A 24,244-nucleotide genomic window follows, 5' to 3' on the forward strand; every position below is an offset into this window, starting at 1 on the left:
AGCAGAAGTAGAATGTAACCTTAAAAATTAATAAGTAGTGTAATGGACTAAATTTTTACATCGAAGGAGCATCTGGGCCTGTTAAGGGGGGAAAATCTGGTCATCTAATCAAATATGGCCAGTTTTGCAATAAGGAAATTTATCAGGAGTGGAGTCTGTGCCTTCCCTTTGTGACGCCACTGCTATGATCAATGGAAAGAATGCTTAGAGCCTGGCCATCTCTAAAACAAAAACATAAAGACACATCATGCACTTTGACCTGTACCTTTACTTGCATGGCCTGTATGAAAGAAAAATACAAGGAAAAAAGTGAGTAAAACAGATGAAATGATGAAAGTTTTACAAGTTAGTAATAAAAATAGTCTACAACATCAGAAGAGTAACTAAAACAAGTTCATAGCTAGAACAACATAATTTATGAGTGTATAGTTTAGGTGGTCTTAGTGAAGTAATGATTTATTACTCATCTTAATTCCTACCAAATAATCTATCTTTTAAATTTATCAGTTGCTATTTCTCAAACACATGGCATACTGAATAGTTCCAGTGACTGCTGTATCAGATGTGGATAAATCCAGTAAGTCACAACATCCATATGCTAAATTCTAGGTTTCCCCAATATAATATAGGACAAGTGACTTGGGACTCTGGACACTCCAACAGTGAAAAATATTTCAATCATCAGCAGGATAATTTTCCTTTTATTATTAAATCAAAACTTGGTTGTGACAAAATTGTGCTTAGAATAAAAGTGAAAAACAAACCTCACAGTAAATATGTAACCAGATATAGCATTTTATTTATTAAAGAAGTATTCTTATTTTATAACAAGAAATTCCAATTTCTTATACAGTGTTACAGAGTGCAAAAGTAATGCCTCATATCTCTCAATTGTAGCTCATAATGAGAAATAGCATTCATTTTAGACTCATATTTCCCTCCTCACATATACATTTAGTTTTTTTAAATCTCTGTTTAAGCACAAAAATTTACACCAGGATTTTATATATAGAGGAAATTATTTGTTGCCCAAAGTCATATCAGGATGCCATGCAAAATTAACATAACATAAATATCAACTATTCATAATTAGTATTAAACACCCATCCCCACCCATCAACTAACTAATTTAATCAACAGTCAACTGAAGAGTGTTCCTTAGCATGCAAAAATAATGTAATAGAAAACTTTGTCAAGGTTTAAGAAAAGTACTTCACATTATTTTAAGCTTTCTCCCTCAATTATTTTTGGTTATCTGTGTGTCCTTGTGACACTTTAAGAAGCACAGAGTCTCTTATTTTGGGTCCTGAAGGACTGAGGATTAGCTATGATTACACATGTCGTTTTTTCCTTACATATGTAATAGTGGGAAACATATTATCATTTCTACAACTCTGAACAACTACAGTAAATTAAATCTTTAACCCTTCCAGGTCTTGTACACCTTATTCTGGCAAATGTGAACACCTTCAATGGGAATTTTAACTGAATAAGGAAAATAAGGCCTTTACACACTTTGCAGACATGGCATAGTACACATACAATAAATGGTAAGTGTGCCAGTGAGGTTAATCCCATTTCATTCATTATGGATGACTATTACAGTAATCCACTGATGATTTATTGCATGCTGCCAAACAACATACTAATTCATGGAAACATAGTCTCAGAAGCTGAGTAGATTCAAGGAGATGAGATAAAAAACCCACAATAAAGAACTAAATAGCATGAAATTCAAGACTAAATATAAGATTTCTAAACAGTGTGTACAGTAGAAATAGAACCAAATAAAAAATCTGGATCCAGCCTCTCCTGAAATTATACATAATACAAACCTGGATTCCATGACTGCCTCAGACTCCTACAAAGGACCTATCAAAACACTTTCTAAAAATCAAGATGCAAGTTTTATAATGTGGGCCCATCAGATATGACTTTAGTAGGAACTGCAGGTACTTAGCAACCTTAAAAATGAAGCTACTTACAAGGTACCTCCATAAGGACTTAGACACATAACTTTAGGCACCTCAGCTTGCAAATTTGCTTCTATCCATATTACACACATACATATACATGCACAGGTGTATGTGTATGAATGTAAACAGATCATGTGTAAAACATAATATGGAATACTTATATCTTTATAAAATCTGCTACATTATCAACAAGTCTAAGAAGGATTGGAAAAATAAAACATTATTGGAGTGGAATAAGTTTAAATATTCAACACTTTCTCTGCCACAAATATGTTATTTCAATGCAGTCCAAGCAACCAGTCTTTCTCATACTAAATATTCTCTAACTTACCATTCCCCTCCGAGCAATCTGCTGCCATTTTTTCAGAAAAGAAAAATTAAAAAACTTGCTCAGCTTTAAATACATTTATCTTAATAAAGATTAATAAACAAGTATTGCATAGTCTAAATATACAGTGGATACTCTATCAACGTTTGGGTTATAGTGTAGCCATCTGTTAGAAATTGTAGATATTAAAACTTTATCCACTAAAAAGATTTTATTTATATATATCCTCCCACTTTTTTCTATTTTATATAAATATATATTATACATAAGTATCATCACATATATTATAGATAATTGCCCAGAATTCTGGCTATATTTAAAGGAGTACAGAATAGAGTTCAGAAATGGGGGGAAGGAGAATAAAGCTACTTTTGTGCTCCCCTGCTTATTGACTGTGCACCAGGCCAAGCCCTGGAATAATTTAGAGCAGCATGAGGGCTCCTCTATCTTGCAGTTAGTAATACTTTATGGTGCCAAACCAGAAGGTGAAAGATCTCTGATGCACAGAGAAACCCCAACCACACCCATTCTTACCCCAGTCCTGTCCTGTACACCACCAGTTAGGAAGTGAGCTGGTGTAGGAACGTCTACACTAGCTCCATAGCAACAGAGGATACTCAGTTACCAGCTGCACTGACATTAAGTCCAGCATCTGCCAATAGCATGGCATGAAACAGTCACATCACAGGAGACAATTTGGGCCAATATAGCTAACATTCATATTAATAATATTTACTCTATGTACATATAAACTTATTTATATGTTACAATTCATAAATAGTAGATCTAAATTCCAGCACTAAACACAATATGATGAATGATGACTCAATAAGGAAGTGGAAAGTTTTGAGCTCCTTAATATCAAAATACTGCTTTCATTAAGGTGAATGTTAAAATGAGCAGCATTATGAAACAGAAATCCTGTCATATAATTTACTCTACTATTTAGTTGCTCAACAACAAGAAGAAAATGGCAAACCTTATAACCAATCAACTACATTTCAAAACTGATGGAATTTATAATATTTCCACATCTAAAACATTTACATCAGTTTCCTATTATAATGTTCACTTATTTTAGTAATAGTACTGAATACATACAAAGTGTGTTAAGAAACATTGTTTATTTCCACCTCTCCTGAATGATGCATTAAAAGCACTTCAAATGGTGCTGCACCTGTATGACATCATGATATTTTACTCATCACAAAACAAATGCCTATGTACATGAATGAATTCCTCTGCAATCACTCCTGCAGATATGGTACCATATAAATAAAATATTTAACTATGAACAGTATAAACCATTATTTACATTCAGACATTTGCGATAACCATTCACAACCCACAGAAACATTATACTCCCATATCTACTTATACTCTTGTATGCACTGCATTTGGATAGAAAGATTCACTCTCACACCTATATATACACACATGTATACCTTTGAGCAAGTGTACAAATTTACATATAAATTATATATACTTTATATAAAATAACAAATGAGAGATGAGCAAAACTTTAATCCCAAATCCAAACCTCTACTCATTCTGTGTGGCTATTTATTTGGTTTTGAATTCCTATGATTTTGATCCTGCACTGGAGCCAACAATAGGTAGTATGTATTTTCTGTTTTTCAGTTCAGATGTGGCTAAAATTCCCTGATAAGAACAGTTCTTATGATATTTCCCCTATTCTAGATAGAAGACACTTCATATCATTTCAGTCTTTTTGGGATAAAATATCACAGGAACAGTTTAAAACACCCTGGCAACACCAAAACTATACCAAAGCCTTAATTTGGCTTTAAAACAAAGGCCCCATATCCTATTCTAAACCTAATCTGGAGTGAATTCTGTCCCAATTATTGACTCCTTAGTTTATTTCTAATATATATTTTATATACAAAATTATATACGATATATAAATATAATATATATATAGTATGTGTGTGTATGTTTATCTGTGTATCTATCCATCCATCCATCCACACACTTTCCCCTCATATATATATGTGGTGATAGCCATGTGATAACTGCTGAACAGTGTGATATATTTCATTTACTATGCATTTCTTCCTATCTCACCTACACTTTGCCCACTAATTCCTCTTTCCATACAGGATTATACTAACATTTCAAATCCCTCAAGTGGCTTAAAGCAGCTGCTTTTTAATAAACAGACAAACACAAATCAGCTTCCCACAAAAATGTTTCATTCTTTCCTCTGAATGTAGAATTTTCTCTCTAAATGATACTGGTCTGAGGCCTAGGATAGGCACTTTTTAGTCAGGAACAAGTACAAAGTCCGATATCTTGACAGTCCAAATGTTTCATTGGAGGACACAATTTAGTTTTAGTCCTGGTAGTCCCCAAATGCTGCATTTTAAATTTATGACATTTTTATGTTTAAGAAAGAAATTACATGGTAATTTACAGAGATTTTTAAATAAATTTAGAGGTATATACTTTCTGTCTCTTTGTGTCCTACTGACGTTAGACTACCTTAGTTAGCATGAGTCCGGAGACACTTTCTCAGGGCGCTCAGAACATAAGTCACCGTGTGTTACCCCTCTGCCTCCACAAGTACTCTCTGAATCTGTAAAAGGTGGATTCTCTAGCCATGTGGATTGAGGACGCTGAGAACTAAGTGAGAAACTGCCTGAGACCAGCATTGTAATTTGTTCAATTTTAGACACTAGAAAGTGTGTTTTATTTTTGTTTTTATTTCTAACCACTTTCTGTTTCTATTACCCTTGCTTACCATCACTTAAAAATCTTTTCTTTATTAATAAACTTATTTTTGTTTTGACCATACAATCACCTTAGTTCTGTGTATTAAAGTAAAGTGTGAGTCCTCAGCAAAACTAACAGGCTTGTGTGTGCATTGTCTCTTTGGAGGCAGCAGCATTGGTAATTTCTGTGAGTGTCCAGTGATAGCGGCTAGATATTGCAAAGGAACACTCTTTCAAGGGATTTGGGAACTGTAATTCACTGCATGTTATCTGCAAGGCAAGGCTGAGACTGGCACAGTCTCAAGGAATTTGCTGTTGAGGCAGCTAGACTGGTGTGGCAGGGCACTGACATAGTTTAATCTCCACCAAAGCTGTGTCTTGCTGAGGCAGAGGGGTAATGCAATGGCTTATGGTTCTGGGCACCCTAGAAAAGCATCACAAGCCCACATTTATTTTTTTAAAACCTCTCTAGAACATTTTAAAATAGGTTTTCTATAAATCTGTGACATATATAAAATACAGTGTGGTATTTTGTGATATGTTTTCATCAACACTAGTCTGGAATTAACCTGTACAATTCACTCATGGGTTTACTGTTGAGTACTGTGACCTTCCTCAGCTCATGCCAATGAAACCTTTACGCCACTCTACCATATATTTTCTCCATCACATGTATATCAAAATATATTTTGGAGGCATCACCCTGGTATCTGGGCACGTTACAGAGATGAATGCTGTCAGTAATAAGCAACAAAGCAATATATAACGTATATACTGTACATATACATAAACAGATATATGCAGAGGATGAGCCCATACTGCTCCATTTACAGTAAATGGCAAAACACCTACTGACTTCAGGGGAGAGAAATCAGGTTATAAATGTTTCCTTGCATAATTTTCACACAATATTGAACTTGTAATACACTAAAAAGACCACACTGCTGCTTTTAAGATAAGCATTCTTTTGTACATGTAATCTTTCTAATGCTTTTTGCAAACGTATTTAATTGGTTTCCTTCCATGCTTATTCAGCAAACATTTCATCATAAAATGTGATAAGTATAACTAGTTTCTGCACAGAAAGTTTCTTCATATTTATCATAAAAAAGCAACTGCATTTTTGTGTGCTCTATCATCAGAGAAGCAGCAATTTGGTTATATTTTCAGAGCTATTCTGACTAAATATCAAACAAAGTGAAAAATATGTTTCAGGTTTAATTGATCTTAACATTTTTATTAACTTACTTTAGACATCTTGCTCTTGCTGTCGCCTGTTAAAAATGCCAAATTGTTGATTTCATTCTGAATCACAAAATTTTGTTCTTCTCTCTTGAAGTTCTAAAACAAAAATCACTGAGAAGTTGAAGTCATGAAGATTGTGTGTACCACATTTATATATACAAGTACAAAACACTGGAAGATAAGAAATGAGAAATGACATCTTACATGTGATTTACACCACAAGATAAAAACCTCAGCTACCATTTGGAAGAGTTCATCAGAATCTGCATCTGGTTTCTTGAGCCAGTTTGCTCTGAAAATAAAAACAAGTCATGTTTACAATAAGAATTAACTCCACATAAATATTATTATGGTATTTGACTAAGTGGTTGTGTTTGTGTTGCTAACTTTAGAATGAAGTCAAGTGGTACTCAAACGTTCTAAGTGCTAATTCAACTTCTCTTAATGTATATCATGAATCACCATTCCCTCAGAGTGTAAAGGATTCATTCAACTCTAGAAAGAATCTCTGACTGCACTGGAAGTTGGTTCATGGCCTGAATCATAGAATATCAGGGTTGGAAGGGACCTCAGGAGGTCATCTAGTCCAACCCCCTGCTCAGAGCAGGGCCAATCCCCAAATAAATCATCCCAGCCTGGGCTTTGTCAAGCCTGATCTTAAAAACCTCCAAGGAAGGAGATTCCACCACCTCCCTAGCTAACCCATTCCAGTGCTTCACCACCCTCCTAGTGAAAAAGTTTTTCCTAACATCTAACCTAAACCTCCCCCACTGCAACTTGAGACCATTACTCCTTGTATTGTAAGGAACCCCCTTTCAGGTAGTTGAAAGCAGATATCAAATCCCCCCTCATTCTTCTCTTCCTCAGACTAAACAATCCCAGTTCCCTCAGCCTCTCCTCATAAGTCATGTGTTCCAGTCCCCTAATAATTTTTGTTGCCCTCCGCTGGAGGCTTTCCAATTTTTTCACATTCTTCTTGCAGCGTGGGGCCCAAAACTGGACTCAGTACTCTGGATGAGGCCTCACCAATGTCAAATAAAGAGGAAAGATCACGTCCCTCGATCTGCTGGCAATGCCCCTACTTATACAGCCCAAAATGCCATTAGCCTTCTTGGCAACAAGGGCACACTGTTGACTCATATCCAGCTTCTTGTCCACTGTAGTCCTCTAAGTGCTTCATGATCATATGCTTTATAAACTGCATGCAAATCACCTAGGTCCTTTTCTGCAGAACTGCTGCCTAACCATTTGGTCCCTAGTCTGTAGCGGTGCATGGGATTCTTCCATCCTAAGTGCAGGACTCTGCACTTGGCCTTGTTGAACATCATCAGATTTCTTTTGGCCCAGTCCTCTAATTTGTCTAGGTCCCGCTGTATCCTATCCCTACCCTCCAGCGTACCTACCACTCCTCCCAGTTTAGTGTCCTCTGCAAACTTGCTGAGGATGCAGTCCATGCCATCCTCCAGATCATTAATGAAGATATTGAAGAAAACCAGCCCCAGGACCAACCCTTGGGGCACTCCGCTTGATACTGGCTGCCAACTAGACATGGAGCCATTGATCATTACCCATTGAGCCTGACGATCTAGCCAGCTCTATCCACCTTATAGTCCGTTCATCCAGCCCATACTTCTTTAACTTGTTGGCAAGAATACTGTGGGAGACCGTGTCAAAAGGTTTGCTAAAGTCAAGGAATAACACGTCCACTGCTTTCCCCTCATCCATAGAGCCAGTTATCTCATCATAGAAGACAATTAGATTAGTCAGGCATGACTTGCCCTTGGTGAATCCATGCTGACTGTTCCTGATCACTTTCCTCTCCTCTAAGTGCTTCATGATCATATGCTTTATAAACTGCATGCAAATTACCCATTACAACTAAAGAGAAGTTGAGTATTTCTGATGTAAGCTTTAGGTGTTTTGTTTAAAATAGCTACACAGACTTTACATTCACATAACCTGCCCTGATCATCTTTGCTGCTGATTGGGTACACTGTCTCCATGATATTCACTTGTTCACCATGAAAATATCATGCACTGGGTTAAAGATATTTCAAAATCTTTTTCTTCTGTGTACTTTCTTATTTGAACCATTCTCTACTTTTCACCAAAGGTTCAAGAACAAGATTCTGGATCTTCACATGCCAAAATGGGCACTGCAGAAGGAGATCATTTTCAATGCTCTAAAGAGAAAACTTGTAGTAGAAAAGATCAATAAAAATAGCAATTTCCTTAGGATGCTAGGGTTTTGAAAGTGTCTATATCAGGGATGAGAATCTTTGACACGCGGCCCACCAGGGTAAGCCTGCTGGTGGGCCAGGCCGGTTTGTTTACTTGCTCTGTCCGCAGGTTCGGCCGATTGTGGCTCCCACTGGCCACGGTTTGCCGTCCCAGGCCAATGGGGGCTGTGGGAAGCGGCGCGGGCCGAAGGCTATGCTGGCCGCAGCTTCCCGCAGCTCCCATTGGCCTGGAGCGGCAAACCGCAGCCAATGGGAGCCATGATCAGACAAACCTGCGGACACAGTAAGTAAACAAACTGGCCCGGACCGCCAGGGGGCTTACCCTGGTGGGCCGCATGCCAAAGGTTGCCGATACCTGGTCTACATAATAAGACACTGTTTGGTTCATAGATTAATAGGGCTGGGGTCTACACATAAAATTTGGGTCGACCTAGCTACATTGCTTAGGACTGAAAAATCTATGTGACGCAGTTACATCCTAATCCCCACTGTAGATGCAACTAGATCGATGGAAGAATTTCACCTATCAGAGAGGTGGAATACATACATAGACAGAAAACCCCCGTCCATTGATGTGGTAAGCATTTACACGACAGCACTACAGTGGCCAGCTACAGTGCTGTATCCAGAAGGGACCATGGTGATCATGTAGTCTTACTGCCTATATAACACAGGCCATAGAACTGCTCTAAAATAATTCCTTTTGAACTGGAGCATGTCTTTTAAAAACACAATCAATCTTGGTTTAAAAATTGCCAGAGATGGAGAATGGTTGGGAGCCTATATGTCTCTATTACCACTGTGGAATGCCCTTGGAGAAACCAGAGAAGATAATAAAAATAAAAATAAAAGTTTATTCTCTGCACTAGAAATAGTTCTAGCAAAAATAAGTCAGCATAAAAATAATTCATGCCTGAGATTGATGACTAATATTTTGGAAGTACTCTTTTGGAACATTTCATTCAGAGGATAACTCCCAGGCAGCCAAACTGTCCCTCAATTTCAAGCATGCAACTCCTCCAAGGGCAGAATTTCACCTTCTGTGCTTCCAAACTCAATTTTGTTTTTGGATTTTAGTTTGTGTAAGTGCTGACTGTGCAAATACAACTGCTTTCCAGGAATGCATTTTTCAGTAGGTCCCTTCTCTAGGGACAACAGTACAACTCTAGGGACAACCAAGGCTGGTAGCATTACCTATTTATAAGGTTGCCTAACCCTTCCCATTATTAGACTTTGTTTTCAGTTGCTTATAATTTTGCAGAACTTTAACAGTTCAGGCTGCAATTTTCCATGGTGGGTGTCTGCTTCAGGCTGATTTTTTTTTCCAAGACAAAAATTCCAGCCAAAACAGTTCCAGCCATTTCTGAGAATGAGGTTAAGGGAAAATATGTTATTTTGCCCATGTAAAGAAATTCGGGTGACCTTTGCTTTGAATAAATCCAATTCCAAAATTTGGAACAGGGATTTGAAAATTGGCAGGGATGAAAATTCAACCAAATTTGGCCAAGTTATAAATCTTTGAAAAACCAGTTTGCACATGCTCAGTAGATACTTCTTTGAGTAGAAGAAGTACTTCTTCTTAACATTTGCAGTTAAAATTGCAGAAGATTCATCTGCAATGGGTATGATTGAGCCTCTCACTGCCCTTGGTGCTGATCAGCCTATGCATGCACCCTCCCCACAAAACAACTCAGCATGCTCCATCCCCTCACAGCCCCGTGTGTTGACCAAACTGTGCACACATCGCCTCAGCGAGAGGCCGAGCATTCTCCAGCCCAGGGATACGGGGCAAAGCCAGACTTTTCTTGCAATGACTGCTTCCAGCTGTCCTGGGCTGGGCTGGGACCGAGCACTGGAACAGAGAGCAGGGAGCCTCTCTCTCTCTCCTGCTCTCGACCCACCTGCTGGCATTCAGGGAGTGATTTGAATGCAGCAGGGAGAAAAGCAGGACAAAGGCGGGAGGGAAAAGACTAGGATGGGACTAGGAATCTAGTGAGGCTTGGACTGGAGATGGGAGTAAGAGAAATTGTGATTGGAAATGGCTGGCTAGAACACTTGGACTCACTGGTGAAGAAGGGGTGGCTAGGACTGGGAGGCAGGGAATGGAGTCATAGATTCATAGATTCATAGATACTAAGGTCAAAAGGGACCATTCTGATCATCTAGTCCGACCTCCTGCACAACGCAGGCCACCGAATCTCACCCAGCTACTCCTACGAAAAACCTCACCTATGTCTGAGCTATTAAAGTCCTCAAATCATGGTTTAAAGTCTTCAAGGAGCAGAGAATCCTCCCTCAAGTGACCCATGCCCCATGCTACAGAGGAAGGCGAAAAACCTCCAGGGCCTCTCCAATCTGCCCTGGAGGAAAATTCCTTCCCGACCCCAATATAGCGATCAGCTAAAGCCTGAGCATATGGGCAAGATTCACCAGCCAGATACTACATAAAAATTCTTTCCTGAGTAACTCAGATCCCATCCATCTAATATTCCATCTCAGGGGATTAGGCCTATTTACCCTGAATATTTAAAGATCAATTAATTACCAAAATCACATTATCCCATCATACCATCTCCTCCATAAACTTATCGAGTAGAATCTTAAAGCCACATAGATCTTTTGTCCCCACTGCTTCCCTTGGAAGGCTATTCCAAAACTTCATTCCTCTGATGGTTAGAAACCTTCGTCTAATTTCAAGTCTAAACTTCCCAATGACCAGTTTATACCCATTTGTTCTTCTGTCCACATTGGTGCTGAGCTTAAATAATTCCTCTCCCTCTCCTGTATTTATCCCTCTGATATATTTATAGAGAGCAATCATATCTCCCCTCAACCTTCTTTTAGTTAGGCTAAACAAGCCAAGCTCCTTAAGTCTCCTTTCATAAGACAAGTTTTCCATTCCTCGGATCATCCTAGTAGCCCTTCTCTGTACCTGCTCCAGTTTGAATTCATCCTTTTTAAACGTGGGTGACCAGAACTGCACACAGTATTCTAGGTGAGGTCTCACCAGTGCCTTGTATAATGGTACTAAAACCTCCTTATCCCTACTGGAAATGCCTCTCCTGATGCATCCCAAAACCGCATTAGCTTTTTTCACAGCCATATCACATTGGCAGCTCATAGTCATCCTATGATCAACCAATACTCCAAGGTCCTTCTCCTCTTCTGTTACTTCTAATTGATGCGTCCCGAACTTATAACTAAAATTCTTGTTATTAATCCCTAAATGCATAACCTTACACTTCTCACTATTAAATTTCATCCTATTACTATTACTCCAGTTTACAAGGTCATCCAGATCCTTCTGTATAATATCCCAATCCTTCTCTGAATTGGCAATACCTCCCAGCTTTGTATTATCTGCAAACTTTATTAGCACATTCCCACTTTTTGTGCCGAGATCAGTAATAAAAAGATTAAATAAGATTGGTCCCCAAACCGATCCCTGAGGAACTCCACTGGTAACCTCTCTCCAGCCTGACAGTTTGCCTTTCAATAGGACTTGTTGCAGTCTCCCCTTTAACCAATTCCTTATCCACCTTTTGATGGATTAGAGTCTGCAATAGGGAACTGTGAAGGGGCAAAGGAAGCTGGAACAAGCAGAATACGACATAGTCAGGGAGAGACAGGGACTGAACACCAGTGAAAGAAACTGGGGGGTGGGGGCGGACAGGGAGAAATGAGTGGGAGCCAGTTGGCTGTGGGGGGCACCATTAAGATCAGACAAGAAGCATGGTAGAGGGGGAAAATGAGACTGGATGGACAAAGACACTTGGACTAGGAACCAGTGGGTGGATGGGGGCAGAGATGGAGGAGAGGCAGATCTGATAAGGAGCTGGGGTGCAGGAGAAAACGGAGTCTAGCTTGGCAAAGACACTAGGAAAAAGAGTGGGGGAGGAGCTGTGGGGGCTGTGGGAGATGTAGATGGGATGAAAATCCCAGAGAATGAGTCTGTGACTGGGATCCAGTGAGAGGGAGAGGGGAAGACAGGGAGGGGAGAACTGGGACTCGCTGGGCAATGAAACTGGGACTGAGATGAAAAGCCTGAGGAATAAAGACTGGGACCGGGTATAGAAGAAGAATGGGACTTGGATAAGGAGCCAAGGGAAGAGAAAGGATTAGAAAAGGGATAGGTTAGAGGGGACAAGGCAGAAAGGGCAAAGCTTCGGGGGTGGGGACAGGTAGAAGCGTCTGTGCCCAGTAGTGCACACTTCCCTCCAGAGTCTGGAATGTAACCCAAGATTCTGAAGTTTCAGCATTTCTCTGATGTCAAGAGAGACAATATCAGTAAAACCCACTGACAATGTTTGTTTCATCCCTCTCTAGTGCTCGTCGAAACAAAGGATGACACCCTACTACTGCTTTCAGTTCCCCATTAGGTCAAGTGCCAGAGATGTGTGCAGTGGCTCTTAAGGTTCCAGCCCACGGAGTGTCATGAGATGGAATTTCTGGGGTTTTTTTCAGTTTACTTTTTTTAAAAATGGGAAACTATACACACAAAACTACATCAATAGAACATTAATAAGGTTGCAAAGTGAAGCACTCATAGTAAAAGTCAAGTCATGCATTATGACACAATCTTTGATTACGTGATGGAATACTATTTTTTCCACAGGAACCCTGTCTCATTCAGGGCACAGGGTGGACCTGCTCTGGGGATAAATTATGGTTTTGTAGTAAATAAGGCATTTCTCTGTAACACTCTTGCCTCATTTGTCAAAAAAGTTGGAAGGTGTGTTGTGATTTCGGCAAGGGATTGCAAAAGGAGAAAGGACAATCTCATGATTAAGATAGTTGAATGTTGCCCTAGAGAACTGGAGTGCATCCCGGCCTCTGACACAAAGTTTCTATGTGATGCTAGGCAAACCACTTAAACTAGATTTTTGACAGGTGCCACTAACTGTGTGTTTTTCATTTTCTGGGTGTCCAGGTTGAGATCCTGGGGTCTAATTTGTGAAAGTGCTGAGCACTCACAACTACAACAGAAATTAATGGGAATTGTGCTTTGAAAGTGGCATATAATGCTAAGTATTCTGAAAAATCAGGTAGTAGTTGTTTCAAGTTTGGCACCCAAAATAATTTAAATTTATAGCAATTTGTACCTCTGCTCCTCATCTGTAAAATGGGAATATGACTATCCCTTACTTCCCAGGAGTGTTATGAAGATAAATTACTTAATGTTTGTGAAGCAATCAGATACTATAGTGACAAGACATAGAAAATGTCATGAGGATATTATTAATTCTCTCTTCAGAGCTAGGTTTGAATAGTGTGCACTAAATAAGGCCTGGGGCTACACATTGAACAATAAGGATAAAACAAAATACTGAATATCTGCTCATTCACGGAGCACCATCCATCCTGTACAATGAGTAAGGCAGGGATTCTGTGGAAAAAATAGTATCCAACCATGTATTTAAAGCTGTATCATAATAAACATACACAAGGGACCAAAATTAAAGTTGGACAAACAGCCTTAATTCATGCATTTCCTGACTTTTGAGTTCTTGACTTTTCAACCTTAATAGTGCTCAACATAATTTTTTGTGTAATTTGAAAAAGGAACAGGATTCTCCAAAAGGATCTCTACCTCTATTTAAATCTCTTCTTCATCATCATCTTTAATATTTATTCTGTCTTGTGCAAGTTAAAAACTTTTCAAACTGTCTTTGTCCTAGTGTTCTTAGACATTTTGCAAGTTAAAGAAAATAGGCTACTCTGTAGTAAAAGGGGAAAACTACATTTTGCCTTTCACTCCCAACCCAGCAAAACACTTAAACATGTGCTTTACTTTATGCATATGAGAAGGTCTCATTGACATCATTGGGACTGCTCATGTGCTTAAAGTTAAGCAAAAACTTACCTGTTTCTCTGGATCAGAGACTTAGAGATAAAGCTTCTTAGGACAAGGAACCTTTTATACTTTATAACTAAAGAACCCCGTCTATACCTGGACTAACGTAACCATGTCCATTTCTGGGCCTCTATGAAGAGTTTCACATTGCACAGATCATACTGTCCCTGAGATTTAATCTTTTTAGCGGAAATCCTTATCAGTAAGGTTTTATTTATAGGACTGAGATTCTGTACCATTGTGTTAAATTACTCTTGGCTGTGTCTTTTCTCTGCCCTTATTTATCCCTAGAGTCTGAATTCTTCAGTTATATTACCCTCTGAATTTAAACTTCTGTTAAATCTACTGCACACTTTTCCTGAGCTAACTAAATTTAGTAGGACTTGAGGTCAATAATGTTCTTTTGTTCTATTTCTTATTGATTTTTCAGGAGGGCTCTCTAGTCTTCGTTGTGTAAGTTGTCAAAGCTATCAGAATTACTATTTGTACACTTTTCACAACATTAATCAAAACAATTTACAGATCCATGGAGTGCCCTTGACATGACTGGGCTGGAAGGTTCCTATTTATCCTACCTTTTGGTCTTGAAACAATTTGCTTCTCTTAGCCTGAATGACTACTTGTTGGCAGAATTAAAAATCTACTTTTAACACACTTCTTAGACCTTCACTTTTAGAACTCCATGATGGTAAACCTCATGTGTTTGTATTGTGAAGTCTGTGTATTAAGGAAATGGAAAATTTCTTACCAATAATTTCCTTTCTGCTAGCAGCATCTCCCACAATTCTACACACCCTAGATGGCCCATGAATCAAGGATCAAATATCAAGTGGAATCGTTACCATATCACCATCCTTCTTGGTCTAATGTAGTAATTTTGTTATTTCTGGAATAATTGTTCATAATGTTATGTAAGATGTACAGCTTCGGAATAACTCATCTGGCAGCAAGCAGGAGGGGCTGGGCTGTGCCAAAACACTGATCTGCCTCTGTAAACTGCAAAGAGAGGAGATCTGCTGAGATGTCCATTATTGTGGGAGGTGCTGCTAGCAGAAAGGAAATTATCGGTAAGAAATTTTCCAATTTCCATTCTTCAGGCCAGTATCTCCCACAATTCTAGACATCTGGGAAATAGTGAGCAGTTAAAAACACATAGGAAGAGAGTTATGAAACAAAAGTTTAGCAGGAAAGAATTACCTCCCTTTTTGTGAGCTCGCTTTCATCTGTATTATTTCTGAACCACTGTCTGCAGTGTATTCCTGCCAAAGGAGGCCATCTCTGCAGGAGATAGAAGGTCCCCCTTGTAGTGCTTAATGAAGGTGTTAGCTGTAGACCAAGTGACCATTTTGCAGATTTCCAAAGTGGACACACTTGCTTGTTCCACCCAGGAGGTTGCTAAGGATCTCATGCAGTGCACCTTTATCTCCTCTCAGACAGGAGCCTCTGATGATTTTGTAGGCTTCCACAGTACATAGTCTAATCCTCCTAGCGATGGAAGACTTGGAAGCCTTGAGTCCCTGGCATTTCAGGAGGAAGGACACAAATAGGGACCTGATCTTCTTGTGGATTCTTGTATGCTTGAAATTTTTTCAGTGCTCTTCTGACATCTAAGGTACGCCATGTCTTTTCAGTTGGATGTTGTTTGGTATAGAAAGAAAGAAGCACAACGTCTTGGGAAGCATAGAAGGAGGAATTTACCTTAGGAAAAAAAGAATTCTGGTATCCTGAACACCACTTTGTCTTTGTGGAACAAGCAGTAAGGCTCCTGTATAGATAAGGCTGCCAGCTTTTGCCTGGTGGACATGACAGCTACTAAGAAACAAATCTTAATGGATAAATAAAAAGCTGACTCTAAAGTCACAGACTCAAAGGGATGGCTTGTCAAGGCTCTCAGAACTAGTGGTAGGTCCCATTTTGGGAAGAGTGGCCTGACAGCCGGTCTAGCTAATTGGACTGTTCAGACTAATCTGGCTACCTGTGGATTGTCTGCCAGGGAGCCCAAGGATCCTGCAAATAGCATACTACTAAGAGCCTGACATGCAATGGCACCGAGCTGAAGGCCTCAGTCTATGCCTACTTGGAGAAAGTCCAGAATGGCTGGAATTCCTGAATTTCTAGCATTTGCACTATGCTCCTGTTACAATTTGTTAAATATCGACCAGATAGAGGAGTGTGCTTTTACTGTTGATACACACATATAGGCAAAAAGCAATGTCTTAATGACTCTGGAGGACAAACCGAGACTTTCTAGTTATTTCCTCTCAACAGCTAGGTTGTTAGCTGAAGCCATTTTGGGTCTGGATAAAGAAGAGGACCTTGTGAGGTTATGTCCTGTCTCCACAGAAGCTGGTGTGTGGACTCCAGTGTCAGCTGTATCAGGTCTGAGAACCAAGGTCTCCTCAGCCAATGAGGAGTTATCAGTATTATCGTCACCTGTTCTTGTTTTATTTTCTGGACCACCTTCCCTGGTAGTGGAAAGACAAAGTGAGCCATGTGGCCAACTCTGCAACATCTGTCTTGATGCATCTGCCTTCCTTGTGAAGTATTTTGGCCTCTTTGCATTAGTACAGTTTGTGAACAGGTTGGTTGAAGGAAGGCCAAACGTCTGAACAATGAGATCAAAAACCTTGTGATTCAGGCACCACTCAGTGTTGTTGACTCTATGCCTGCTGAACCTTTTGGTTCAGGTCCCCTTTGATATGGATCGCTCTGAGGGAAAAGAGGAGCTGTTCCGCCCACCTCATTATTTCCATTGCTTACATGTGCAGGGCCAGACTCTTCATTTCCCCCTTGGTTGTTTAAATATGCAATCACAATTGTACTGTCTGATTGAATCATATTGTTCTGCCTTAGGGTGGCCTGGAACCTTTTCAGAACTAGCTTAACTGCTCTGAGAAGTTTATGCTGTGAGCCTTTTCCTTCTGGCTCCAGAGGCCCTAGGCTGTTTAGGTCTGCAAATGAGCTCCCCAGACCTCCAGGCTGGTGTTGGTTGTGAGGATGAAAAGATCTGGAAGGCAGATGGACATGCCTTTACCGACATTGTTGTGGGCTGATGACCACTGTAAGGAGTTGAACACCTGTGCTGGAAACCATACTTGAGCTTTCATGTTTTTTGGGAAGTCGTCCCAGACTTTTAGAATGAAGACTTGAAGATTTCTGATGCATGACGGTGCCAACAGAGTAATCCCTATGCACGACACCAGGAGTCCCATCAGTTGAAGGCTATGGTAGGTCTTTTGCAGCTCTGGACCAAGAAAATAAATTCCTGGATGGAACCAGAGAACTTTTCTTGGTACTGATGATGAAGATACCCACCTTGAAGAGATTCAACGCCTGAGAGGTGGCCCTGTAGCTGACTGCAATGGAGCTCTGATCAGGATGTCATCTAGGAAAGGGGACAGGTGAATTTCCTGCAACCTGAGTCTAGCTATTATCACCAGTAACCTATTTGTAAGAACCCTGGCCAAATGGAAGTGTTTGCTACTGATAATGTTTGCTGCTGGAGATTAACCTCAGAAGTCTGAGGTGACATGGTCTCATGAGGATATGGAGATATGCAGCTGCTAGAACTAGTTAAGTGAAGAAGTCCCCCAAGGACAGGGATGACACCATAGATGCCAGGATCTCTATCTGAAACTTCATTTTCTTCATCCACTTGCTGATCCTTTTGAGGTTCTGATACCATCCATACACTTCTATACAATGAAGAATCATAGAATAAAAAAAACATAGAACTGTAGGACTGGAAGGGACTTTTGGAGGTGATTTAGTGCAGTCCCCTGCAGTTAAGGCAGGACTATGTAATAACTAGACCATTTCTGACAAGTGTTTGTCTAACCTGTTCTTAAAACTTCCAATAATGGAGTTTCTAAAGGCAATTTGTTTCAGTGCTTAAGTACCATGACAGTTAAGTTTTTCCTAATGTCCAACCTAAACCACTTGCTGCAATTTAAGCCCATTGCTTCTTGTCCTATCCTCAGAGGTTCTCAAGAATGATTTTCACCCTCCTTCTGTAATAACCATTTATGTACTTGAAAACTGTTATCATGTCTCCCTCAGTCTTCTCTTCTCTAAACAAACCCAATTTTTTCAATCTTTCCACATAGGTCATGTTTTCAAGATATTTAATTATTTTTTTGGTCTTCTCTGTATTTTCTCCAATTTGTCCACATCTTTCCTGAAATATGGTACCCAGAACTGGACCCAATACTCCAGCTGATTCCTTATCAGCAAGGAGTAAAGTAGAAGAATTACTTCTCATGTCTTGCTTACAACACTCCTGCTAATACATCCCAGAATCGTATTCACTTCTTTTGCAAAAATTCTACACTGTTGATTCATACTTAGCTTGTGATCTACTATAACCCCCGAACCCCTTTCCGCATTACTTCTTCCTAGGCAGTCATTTCCTATTTTGTATGTGTGCATTTGATTGTTCCTTCCTAAATGGAGTACTTTGCATTTGTCCTTCTTGAATGTCATCCTATCTACTTCAGACCATTTCTCCAGTTTGTCTAGATCATTTTGAATTTTAATTCTATCCTCCAAAGCACTTCCTACCCATCCCAGATTTATATCATCCAACTTTATAAGTGTACTCTCTATACCATTATCTAAATAATTTATGAAGATTAAGAAGATGGAGCAGAAGTGGAACCAAGAGAGCCTTTCTTCTGTTGAAACACTCTCTGTGATTCCCATATCCAGAAGATGGCATATTTCATCCTGGATCAGATTGTGTTTTAGGGGTTGTTGGAGATTGGTAACTGGATGAAGAATGGATGGGGTGGAGACTGCAGCTTGATGGAATATCCCGGGCTCACTATTTCCCTAACCCATTTGTCTGTCATCAATGAAAACCTCTAGAAAATGGGAAATCCTGCCATTTCAGCTCTGGAGGGAAGCCTATGCAATCTTTGTCAAAGTGGATTTTGCAAGGGCTGAGGTCCCTCTGGACTTTCTCTCTGGACCTTGATTCCATTGTTTTCCCTTGGGGAATCTGCTGTCCCTTTTCTGGTACCTCTGTGAGGATGACGAGCGAAAGGAATGCCTCTCTCCCTAAAGGCTGGTCTATATTCCCTTTTGAGGGCACTGGGAGGGGAAGAGAAAGACACTTTGGATTTGCTGCACTGTCAGCCACCACCATATCTAGCCCTTTTCTCCAAAAAGGAGGGAGCCTGTAAACTTGGTCAAGCATAGCACTTGATTAGAATGAACATCTCACCTTCCAGGGGTTGGAGCCATAAGTGGCACGTGGCTACTGAGCTGGAGACAATGGCTTAGGCTGAGAACCTTATTGCATCCTCTGAAGTATTGGCGACAAACACTGTTGCTAGGGAGACTTTCTTTAAAGTGGAGCCAAAGTCAGCATGATCTCTGTCTTTAAGGGATTTGAGATCTTCCACCCACGAAAGAGATGCTGGGAAGGTGGGAAGGCTTCAAAGCCCTTTCTTGAGAGTGGTCTCCATCTTTCTATTGCTGGGGTCATTAATGAAGAACTCCCTTTCTGAGGGAATAACCATATCCTTGGCGAGGGATGCTACAGCTAGATCTTGAGGTCACTATTGTTTATGTGTTTGCCCTATCAGGCTTGTTCCATTCAACACTAATCTCCTCGAAGAAGGACGGAAGAGATATTGCAGCCCCAGAAGGATGTTGAGGGGAGAAATTTACTCTGAGATTTACTCTCAGGAGCCTGCCCAGAGGGATTTCAGAGCGAGACAGCTCACCTTCCTCAGTGGAGTCAGAAGACTCATAGCTCCTAGGTTTTTATTTTGCCTTTTTTCCCCCTCCTTTTTACCCTTTTTAGGATTTTTAACCTTTTCTGTGAACTTTGGGAGTGTAGAATCTCTGCTTCAGCTTTGGTGAGGCCTTTTTGTAGCTTGCTCTCCTTAGGGCCTGGTGAGGTCTGTCTTGGAATTCTCCTGATTGGGTCCCATTCCACTGGAAAGTGGGGGGCACTCACTGTCAGAGCCCTTCTGGTCAGCTTGGGAGGGAAAGGAGCTGATTAGAAATCCTACTTATTTCCCCAAAACACTAAAAACCCACTCTGGGGGGGGGGACTTGTGGCCCCACAAGTGTCCCCTATTTCTGCTCTTCAGGGATCATCCTGGGGATTTATCCTCTCAGATGAGTGGTCAGTGTTCTCCTCACTTTTGGAGCCCCTTCTTGCTCTGCATTGGGGTTCCTGGTCCATTGTTCCCTCATTGCTGTGTCAGCGGTTAGGGCATCCCCCTTACCCATCCGATTTATAATTGGAGTTAGGGACAGAAGGCTGGGTATACACTGGGAACAACTCGTCATTGTAAGCCTGGGAAGGCTGCTTCACACAGATTTTACCTGGTGCTTGCTTGGCTGCTCTGCCAACCCTGCAAGGGGCAGAGTAGTCATGAGGGAGATGCTGCAGTGGAAACTCAGGGAGGTTTAAACCACCAAAGGGTTAACTGATTTAGGGAGGAGGAGGGATGCTGAGGAGGGAAAACACTGTTCCCCACTGCTCGAAAAAAACTGGGCAGAGAAGTTAACATAGACAGAGTAAAGAAGGGAACAAAAGAAACTGCCAAAAGAATTTGGAAGCAGGCAGGAGCAGTGGGGACATGGCCAGACTGTGCGGTGCCAAATGCTGATCAGCCTCTTGGAGGTGCAGAGAGAGGAGAGCAGCGCGGACGTCCAGAACTGTGGAGAAGCTGGGCTGCGGAAAAGAATGGCTACTTATCTTGGTTACTTACCTTATAATACTGTGGGTCTTTGAGATATGTTGTGCAAATAGATTCCACTTGGTACACCCGCACCCCATTTGTGAGAGACCAGATTCTTTTGACAAATAGTGTTAATTGGGGCCACACCTGCCCACTAGATGTTCCCAGGCCCCTCCACCCAAGAGCATAAAGGGAAGAATGGGCCTAACCATCCCTCAATGCCCTCACCAATACAGGACCCCGGGGGGCATGATTTCATAGTAGCTGGAAAGAAAGGCAGTTTGTGGAATCCATCCAGAAAACATATCTCACAGAACCACAGTTACTGTACAGTAAGTAAGTGACTGTTCTTTCTTCATCAAGTGCTTGTCCACAGGAATTCTATGCTTGGTGATTGACAAGCGGTTGTCTGTTTGCTTGAAGGTGTGTAGTAGGAATCCTGATTAAGCACTGACTCCAGAACAGCCATAGCAAAGTGAGCTTCTGATCTGGAAGTCTCTAACAATGTGTCTTGTAAAGGTGTGGACTGAGATCTATGTAGCTCCCCTACATATTTTACTCCTGGGGGAATTCTGTGCCAAAAATTAAAAATTCTGTGCACATTTTAAAATTCTGCATATTTTATTTGTCAAAATAACACAATATAATCATACCAGTTTCAATTATTTTTGGTAATTTATTTCAAAATACCCATCAGCAAGTATGTCTGTAACAATAAAGACAACAAAAAAGATTCAGGAAATGTTTGGTTTTTTTGACAAATAGATTCCTTACTAGGTATATTAATACAGAACTTTGAGTAATAATTCATTTAAACTACAATACAGAAACACATTTCCCGCACCCCTCAGAAGCAGTGCAAAGGCTTGGGAAGTCAGGGGTAATGGAGGAGCTGAGGGAGAGGGAAGTAATTGCCTGAGAGTAAACCTGGAGGGTTGCTGGGTGTGTGTGGGAGAAGTATGGAACAGGTTTGGGAGTGCGCAAGAGAGATTATTAGGGAGCTGGGAAGCCTCCCCCATGAAGACCCTGGCTGACCCCTAGCCTCTCCCATTCGGTCAGGCACATCTGCTCCTGTCCCTACACCTCCCTTCCCCCTGTCCCCAAGTGTCCCTGCACCCCCACTCAGCCACTTCCTCCCCCCCATCCCCATGTGGCCTGCATCCCCACTCAGACTCTTCCTATCCCCATATGTCGCAGCACCCCCACTCCTATTCAGCTCCTGGCTCAATGCTGTCACCCATTAGGTCCTGTGCCCCCACTCCAGTCTGTCTCCCCCCGCGACTAGCCATTCTGAACCACAGTTTGTGTGACCGCAGCAGCCTTGAGTGCCCTGCTCTGTCTGTTCCCCCCACATCCCATGCTTCCTCACTTGGCCCTGAAGGCAGGATGCTATGAGGAACACAACCAGTACCCCCTCCCTCTCAGTGTCTGGCTACCTCTAGCCCATGAGTCAGCTGCCCTCTGTTCTGGGGCCAAAGCAGCCCCTGGTGGGTGAAAGGTGTACTTGCAGCCTTTCTCCAGCAGAATCCATCTTCCGTGGGGGACATAAATTTTGTGAGTGCCCAGTGGAACAGAATATCTCCAGGAGTAAGATTTCAGAAACAAGGAAATTCTTCAAATTTCAAATAGAGGCTGCCTGAGCTCTAGTGGAATGAACACTAAAGTAGCTAGGTGGATATAACTTGGTTAGCACTCAACATGTTCCTATACAGTCATAGACCCACTTAGATAATGTCTCTGAAGGGATAGTGCCTGTCCTTTAACCCTCTCTGAAAAGGGTATAAACAACTTAGGGTGTTCCTGAATAATTTTGTCCTATCGATGTAAAATGACAGTGCCTTTACAATATGTGAAGTTTAGGTTCCTCTGAGGAAGAGTGAGTCTTTGGGAAGAATATTGGGATATAAATTAGTTTACATGGAATTCTGAAACAACCTTGGGATGAGGCCTGAGTGTGACCCTGTCCTTATGAAACAGTATGTAAGGCAACCTGCTATGAGGGCCTGAATCTTCCCTATTCTTTGACCTGCTGTAATGGTCACTAAAAAGGCAACCTTCATTGTTAGACGATATAGTGAGCTGGTTGCTAGAGGCTCTAACGAGGACACATCAATCTTGCTAGTACTATACAGAGGTGCCAAGGCAGAGAAGGGGATGGCAAACAAAAGGAGAAACATGAATGAGGCCCTTAATGAACCTTACCACTTTAGGGTGGGAAAATACAGTGTGGTCTTAGATAGGAGTGCAATATGCAGATATTGCTGTTAGATAGAGCCATATGGAGCTGACAGAAAGTCTAGATTGTACCATGGCTAGCAGATAGTCCAATATTGCAGAAATGGGTGTTGAGAAGGAAGACAGATGGTGCTGAGATCCCCACGCAGAAGCGAAAAGTCACACTAGTTGAGTCTTTCCTGCTTTGGAACAGAACATTCTGAACTTCAGCTGAACAGCCTCTTTTGGTGGATATCATCCAACTAGCATCCAAGCTGTTATATGTAAGGAGGTTGAATCTGGTGCAGGGTTTAACCGTTATTCTGCGAGACTATGTCAGGAAGAGCTGGCAAGTGTTCAGTGGCTGCATAGAAATGTTAATTAGGTCCAAATAACAGAACTACACGGCCCATGCTGAAGCTATCATAATCAACAGACCTATATGTTGCCTCAGTTTCCTCAGAACCATTGTATCATGGGAATCAGTGGAAAGGCATACATCAGTTCCAGTGTTCAGGGGATAAAAAAAGATATCTGGCCAGGGAGCCTGGACTGAAATCCCCTTGGAACAAAATGTTTGACACTTCTTGTTCTGGTGTGTGGCAAACAGGTCTACTTCTGGGAATTCCCACTGAAGAAAGATGTTCTGCAGGACTTAATATTTGACAGACCATGAGTTATTGTTGAGAAGTGTGTGCTGAGTCGATCAGCCAAAGTATTCTGAAGACTAGGAAGGTACCGAGCCACTGGTGTGATGTAATTCGGAATGTACCAACCTCTTTATGCATAAGTTATATTTATCATAGAAGATTAGAGTTTGAAGGGACCCCAAGAGGTTATCTAGTCCAACCCCCTGCTCAAAGCAGGACCAACCCCCTAAATCATTCAAGCCAGGGCTTTGTCAAGCCAGGCCTTAAAAACCTCTAAGGATGGAGATTCCATCACCTCCCTAGG

The 24,244-nt window shown here is 41.0% G+C and overlaps 1 protein-coding gene across 1 annotated transcript in view; it reads right to left on the reverse strand.

The window, feature by feature from the left end:
* RYR3 (ryanodine receptor 3) overlaps positions 1-24,244 on the reverse strand; it is a 529,369-nt gene that overhangs the window by 111,618 nt on the left and 393,507 nt on the right. The window contains exons 68-71 of the mRNA XM_043516837.1: positions 6,489-6,576; positions 6,288-6,380; positions 2,308-2,328; positions 266-280 (exon numbers count right to left, since the gene is read on the reverse strand). Coding sequence (XP_043372772.1) covers positions 266-280; positions 2,308-2,328; positions 6,288-6,380; positions 6,489-6,576 — 217 coding nt within the window. The remainder of the gene's footprint in view (positions 1-265; positions 281-2,307; positions 2,329-6,287; positions 6,381-6,488; positions 6,577-24,244) is intronic.

This window comes from Dermochelys coriacea, chromosome 6 (genome assembly GCF_009764565.3).
Source record: "Dermochelys coriacea isolate rDerCor1 chromosome 6, rDerCor1.pri.v4, whole genome shotgun sequence".
NCBI lineage: Eukaryota > Metazoa > Chordata > Testudines > Dermochelyidae > Dermochelys > Dermochelys coriacea.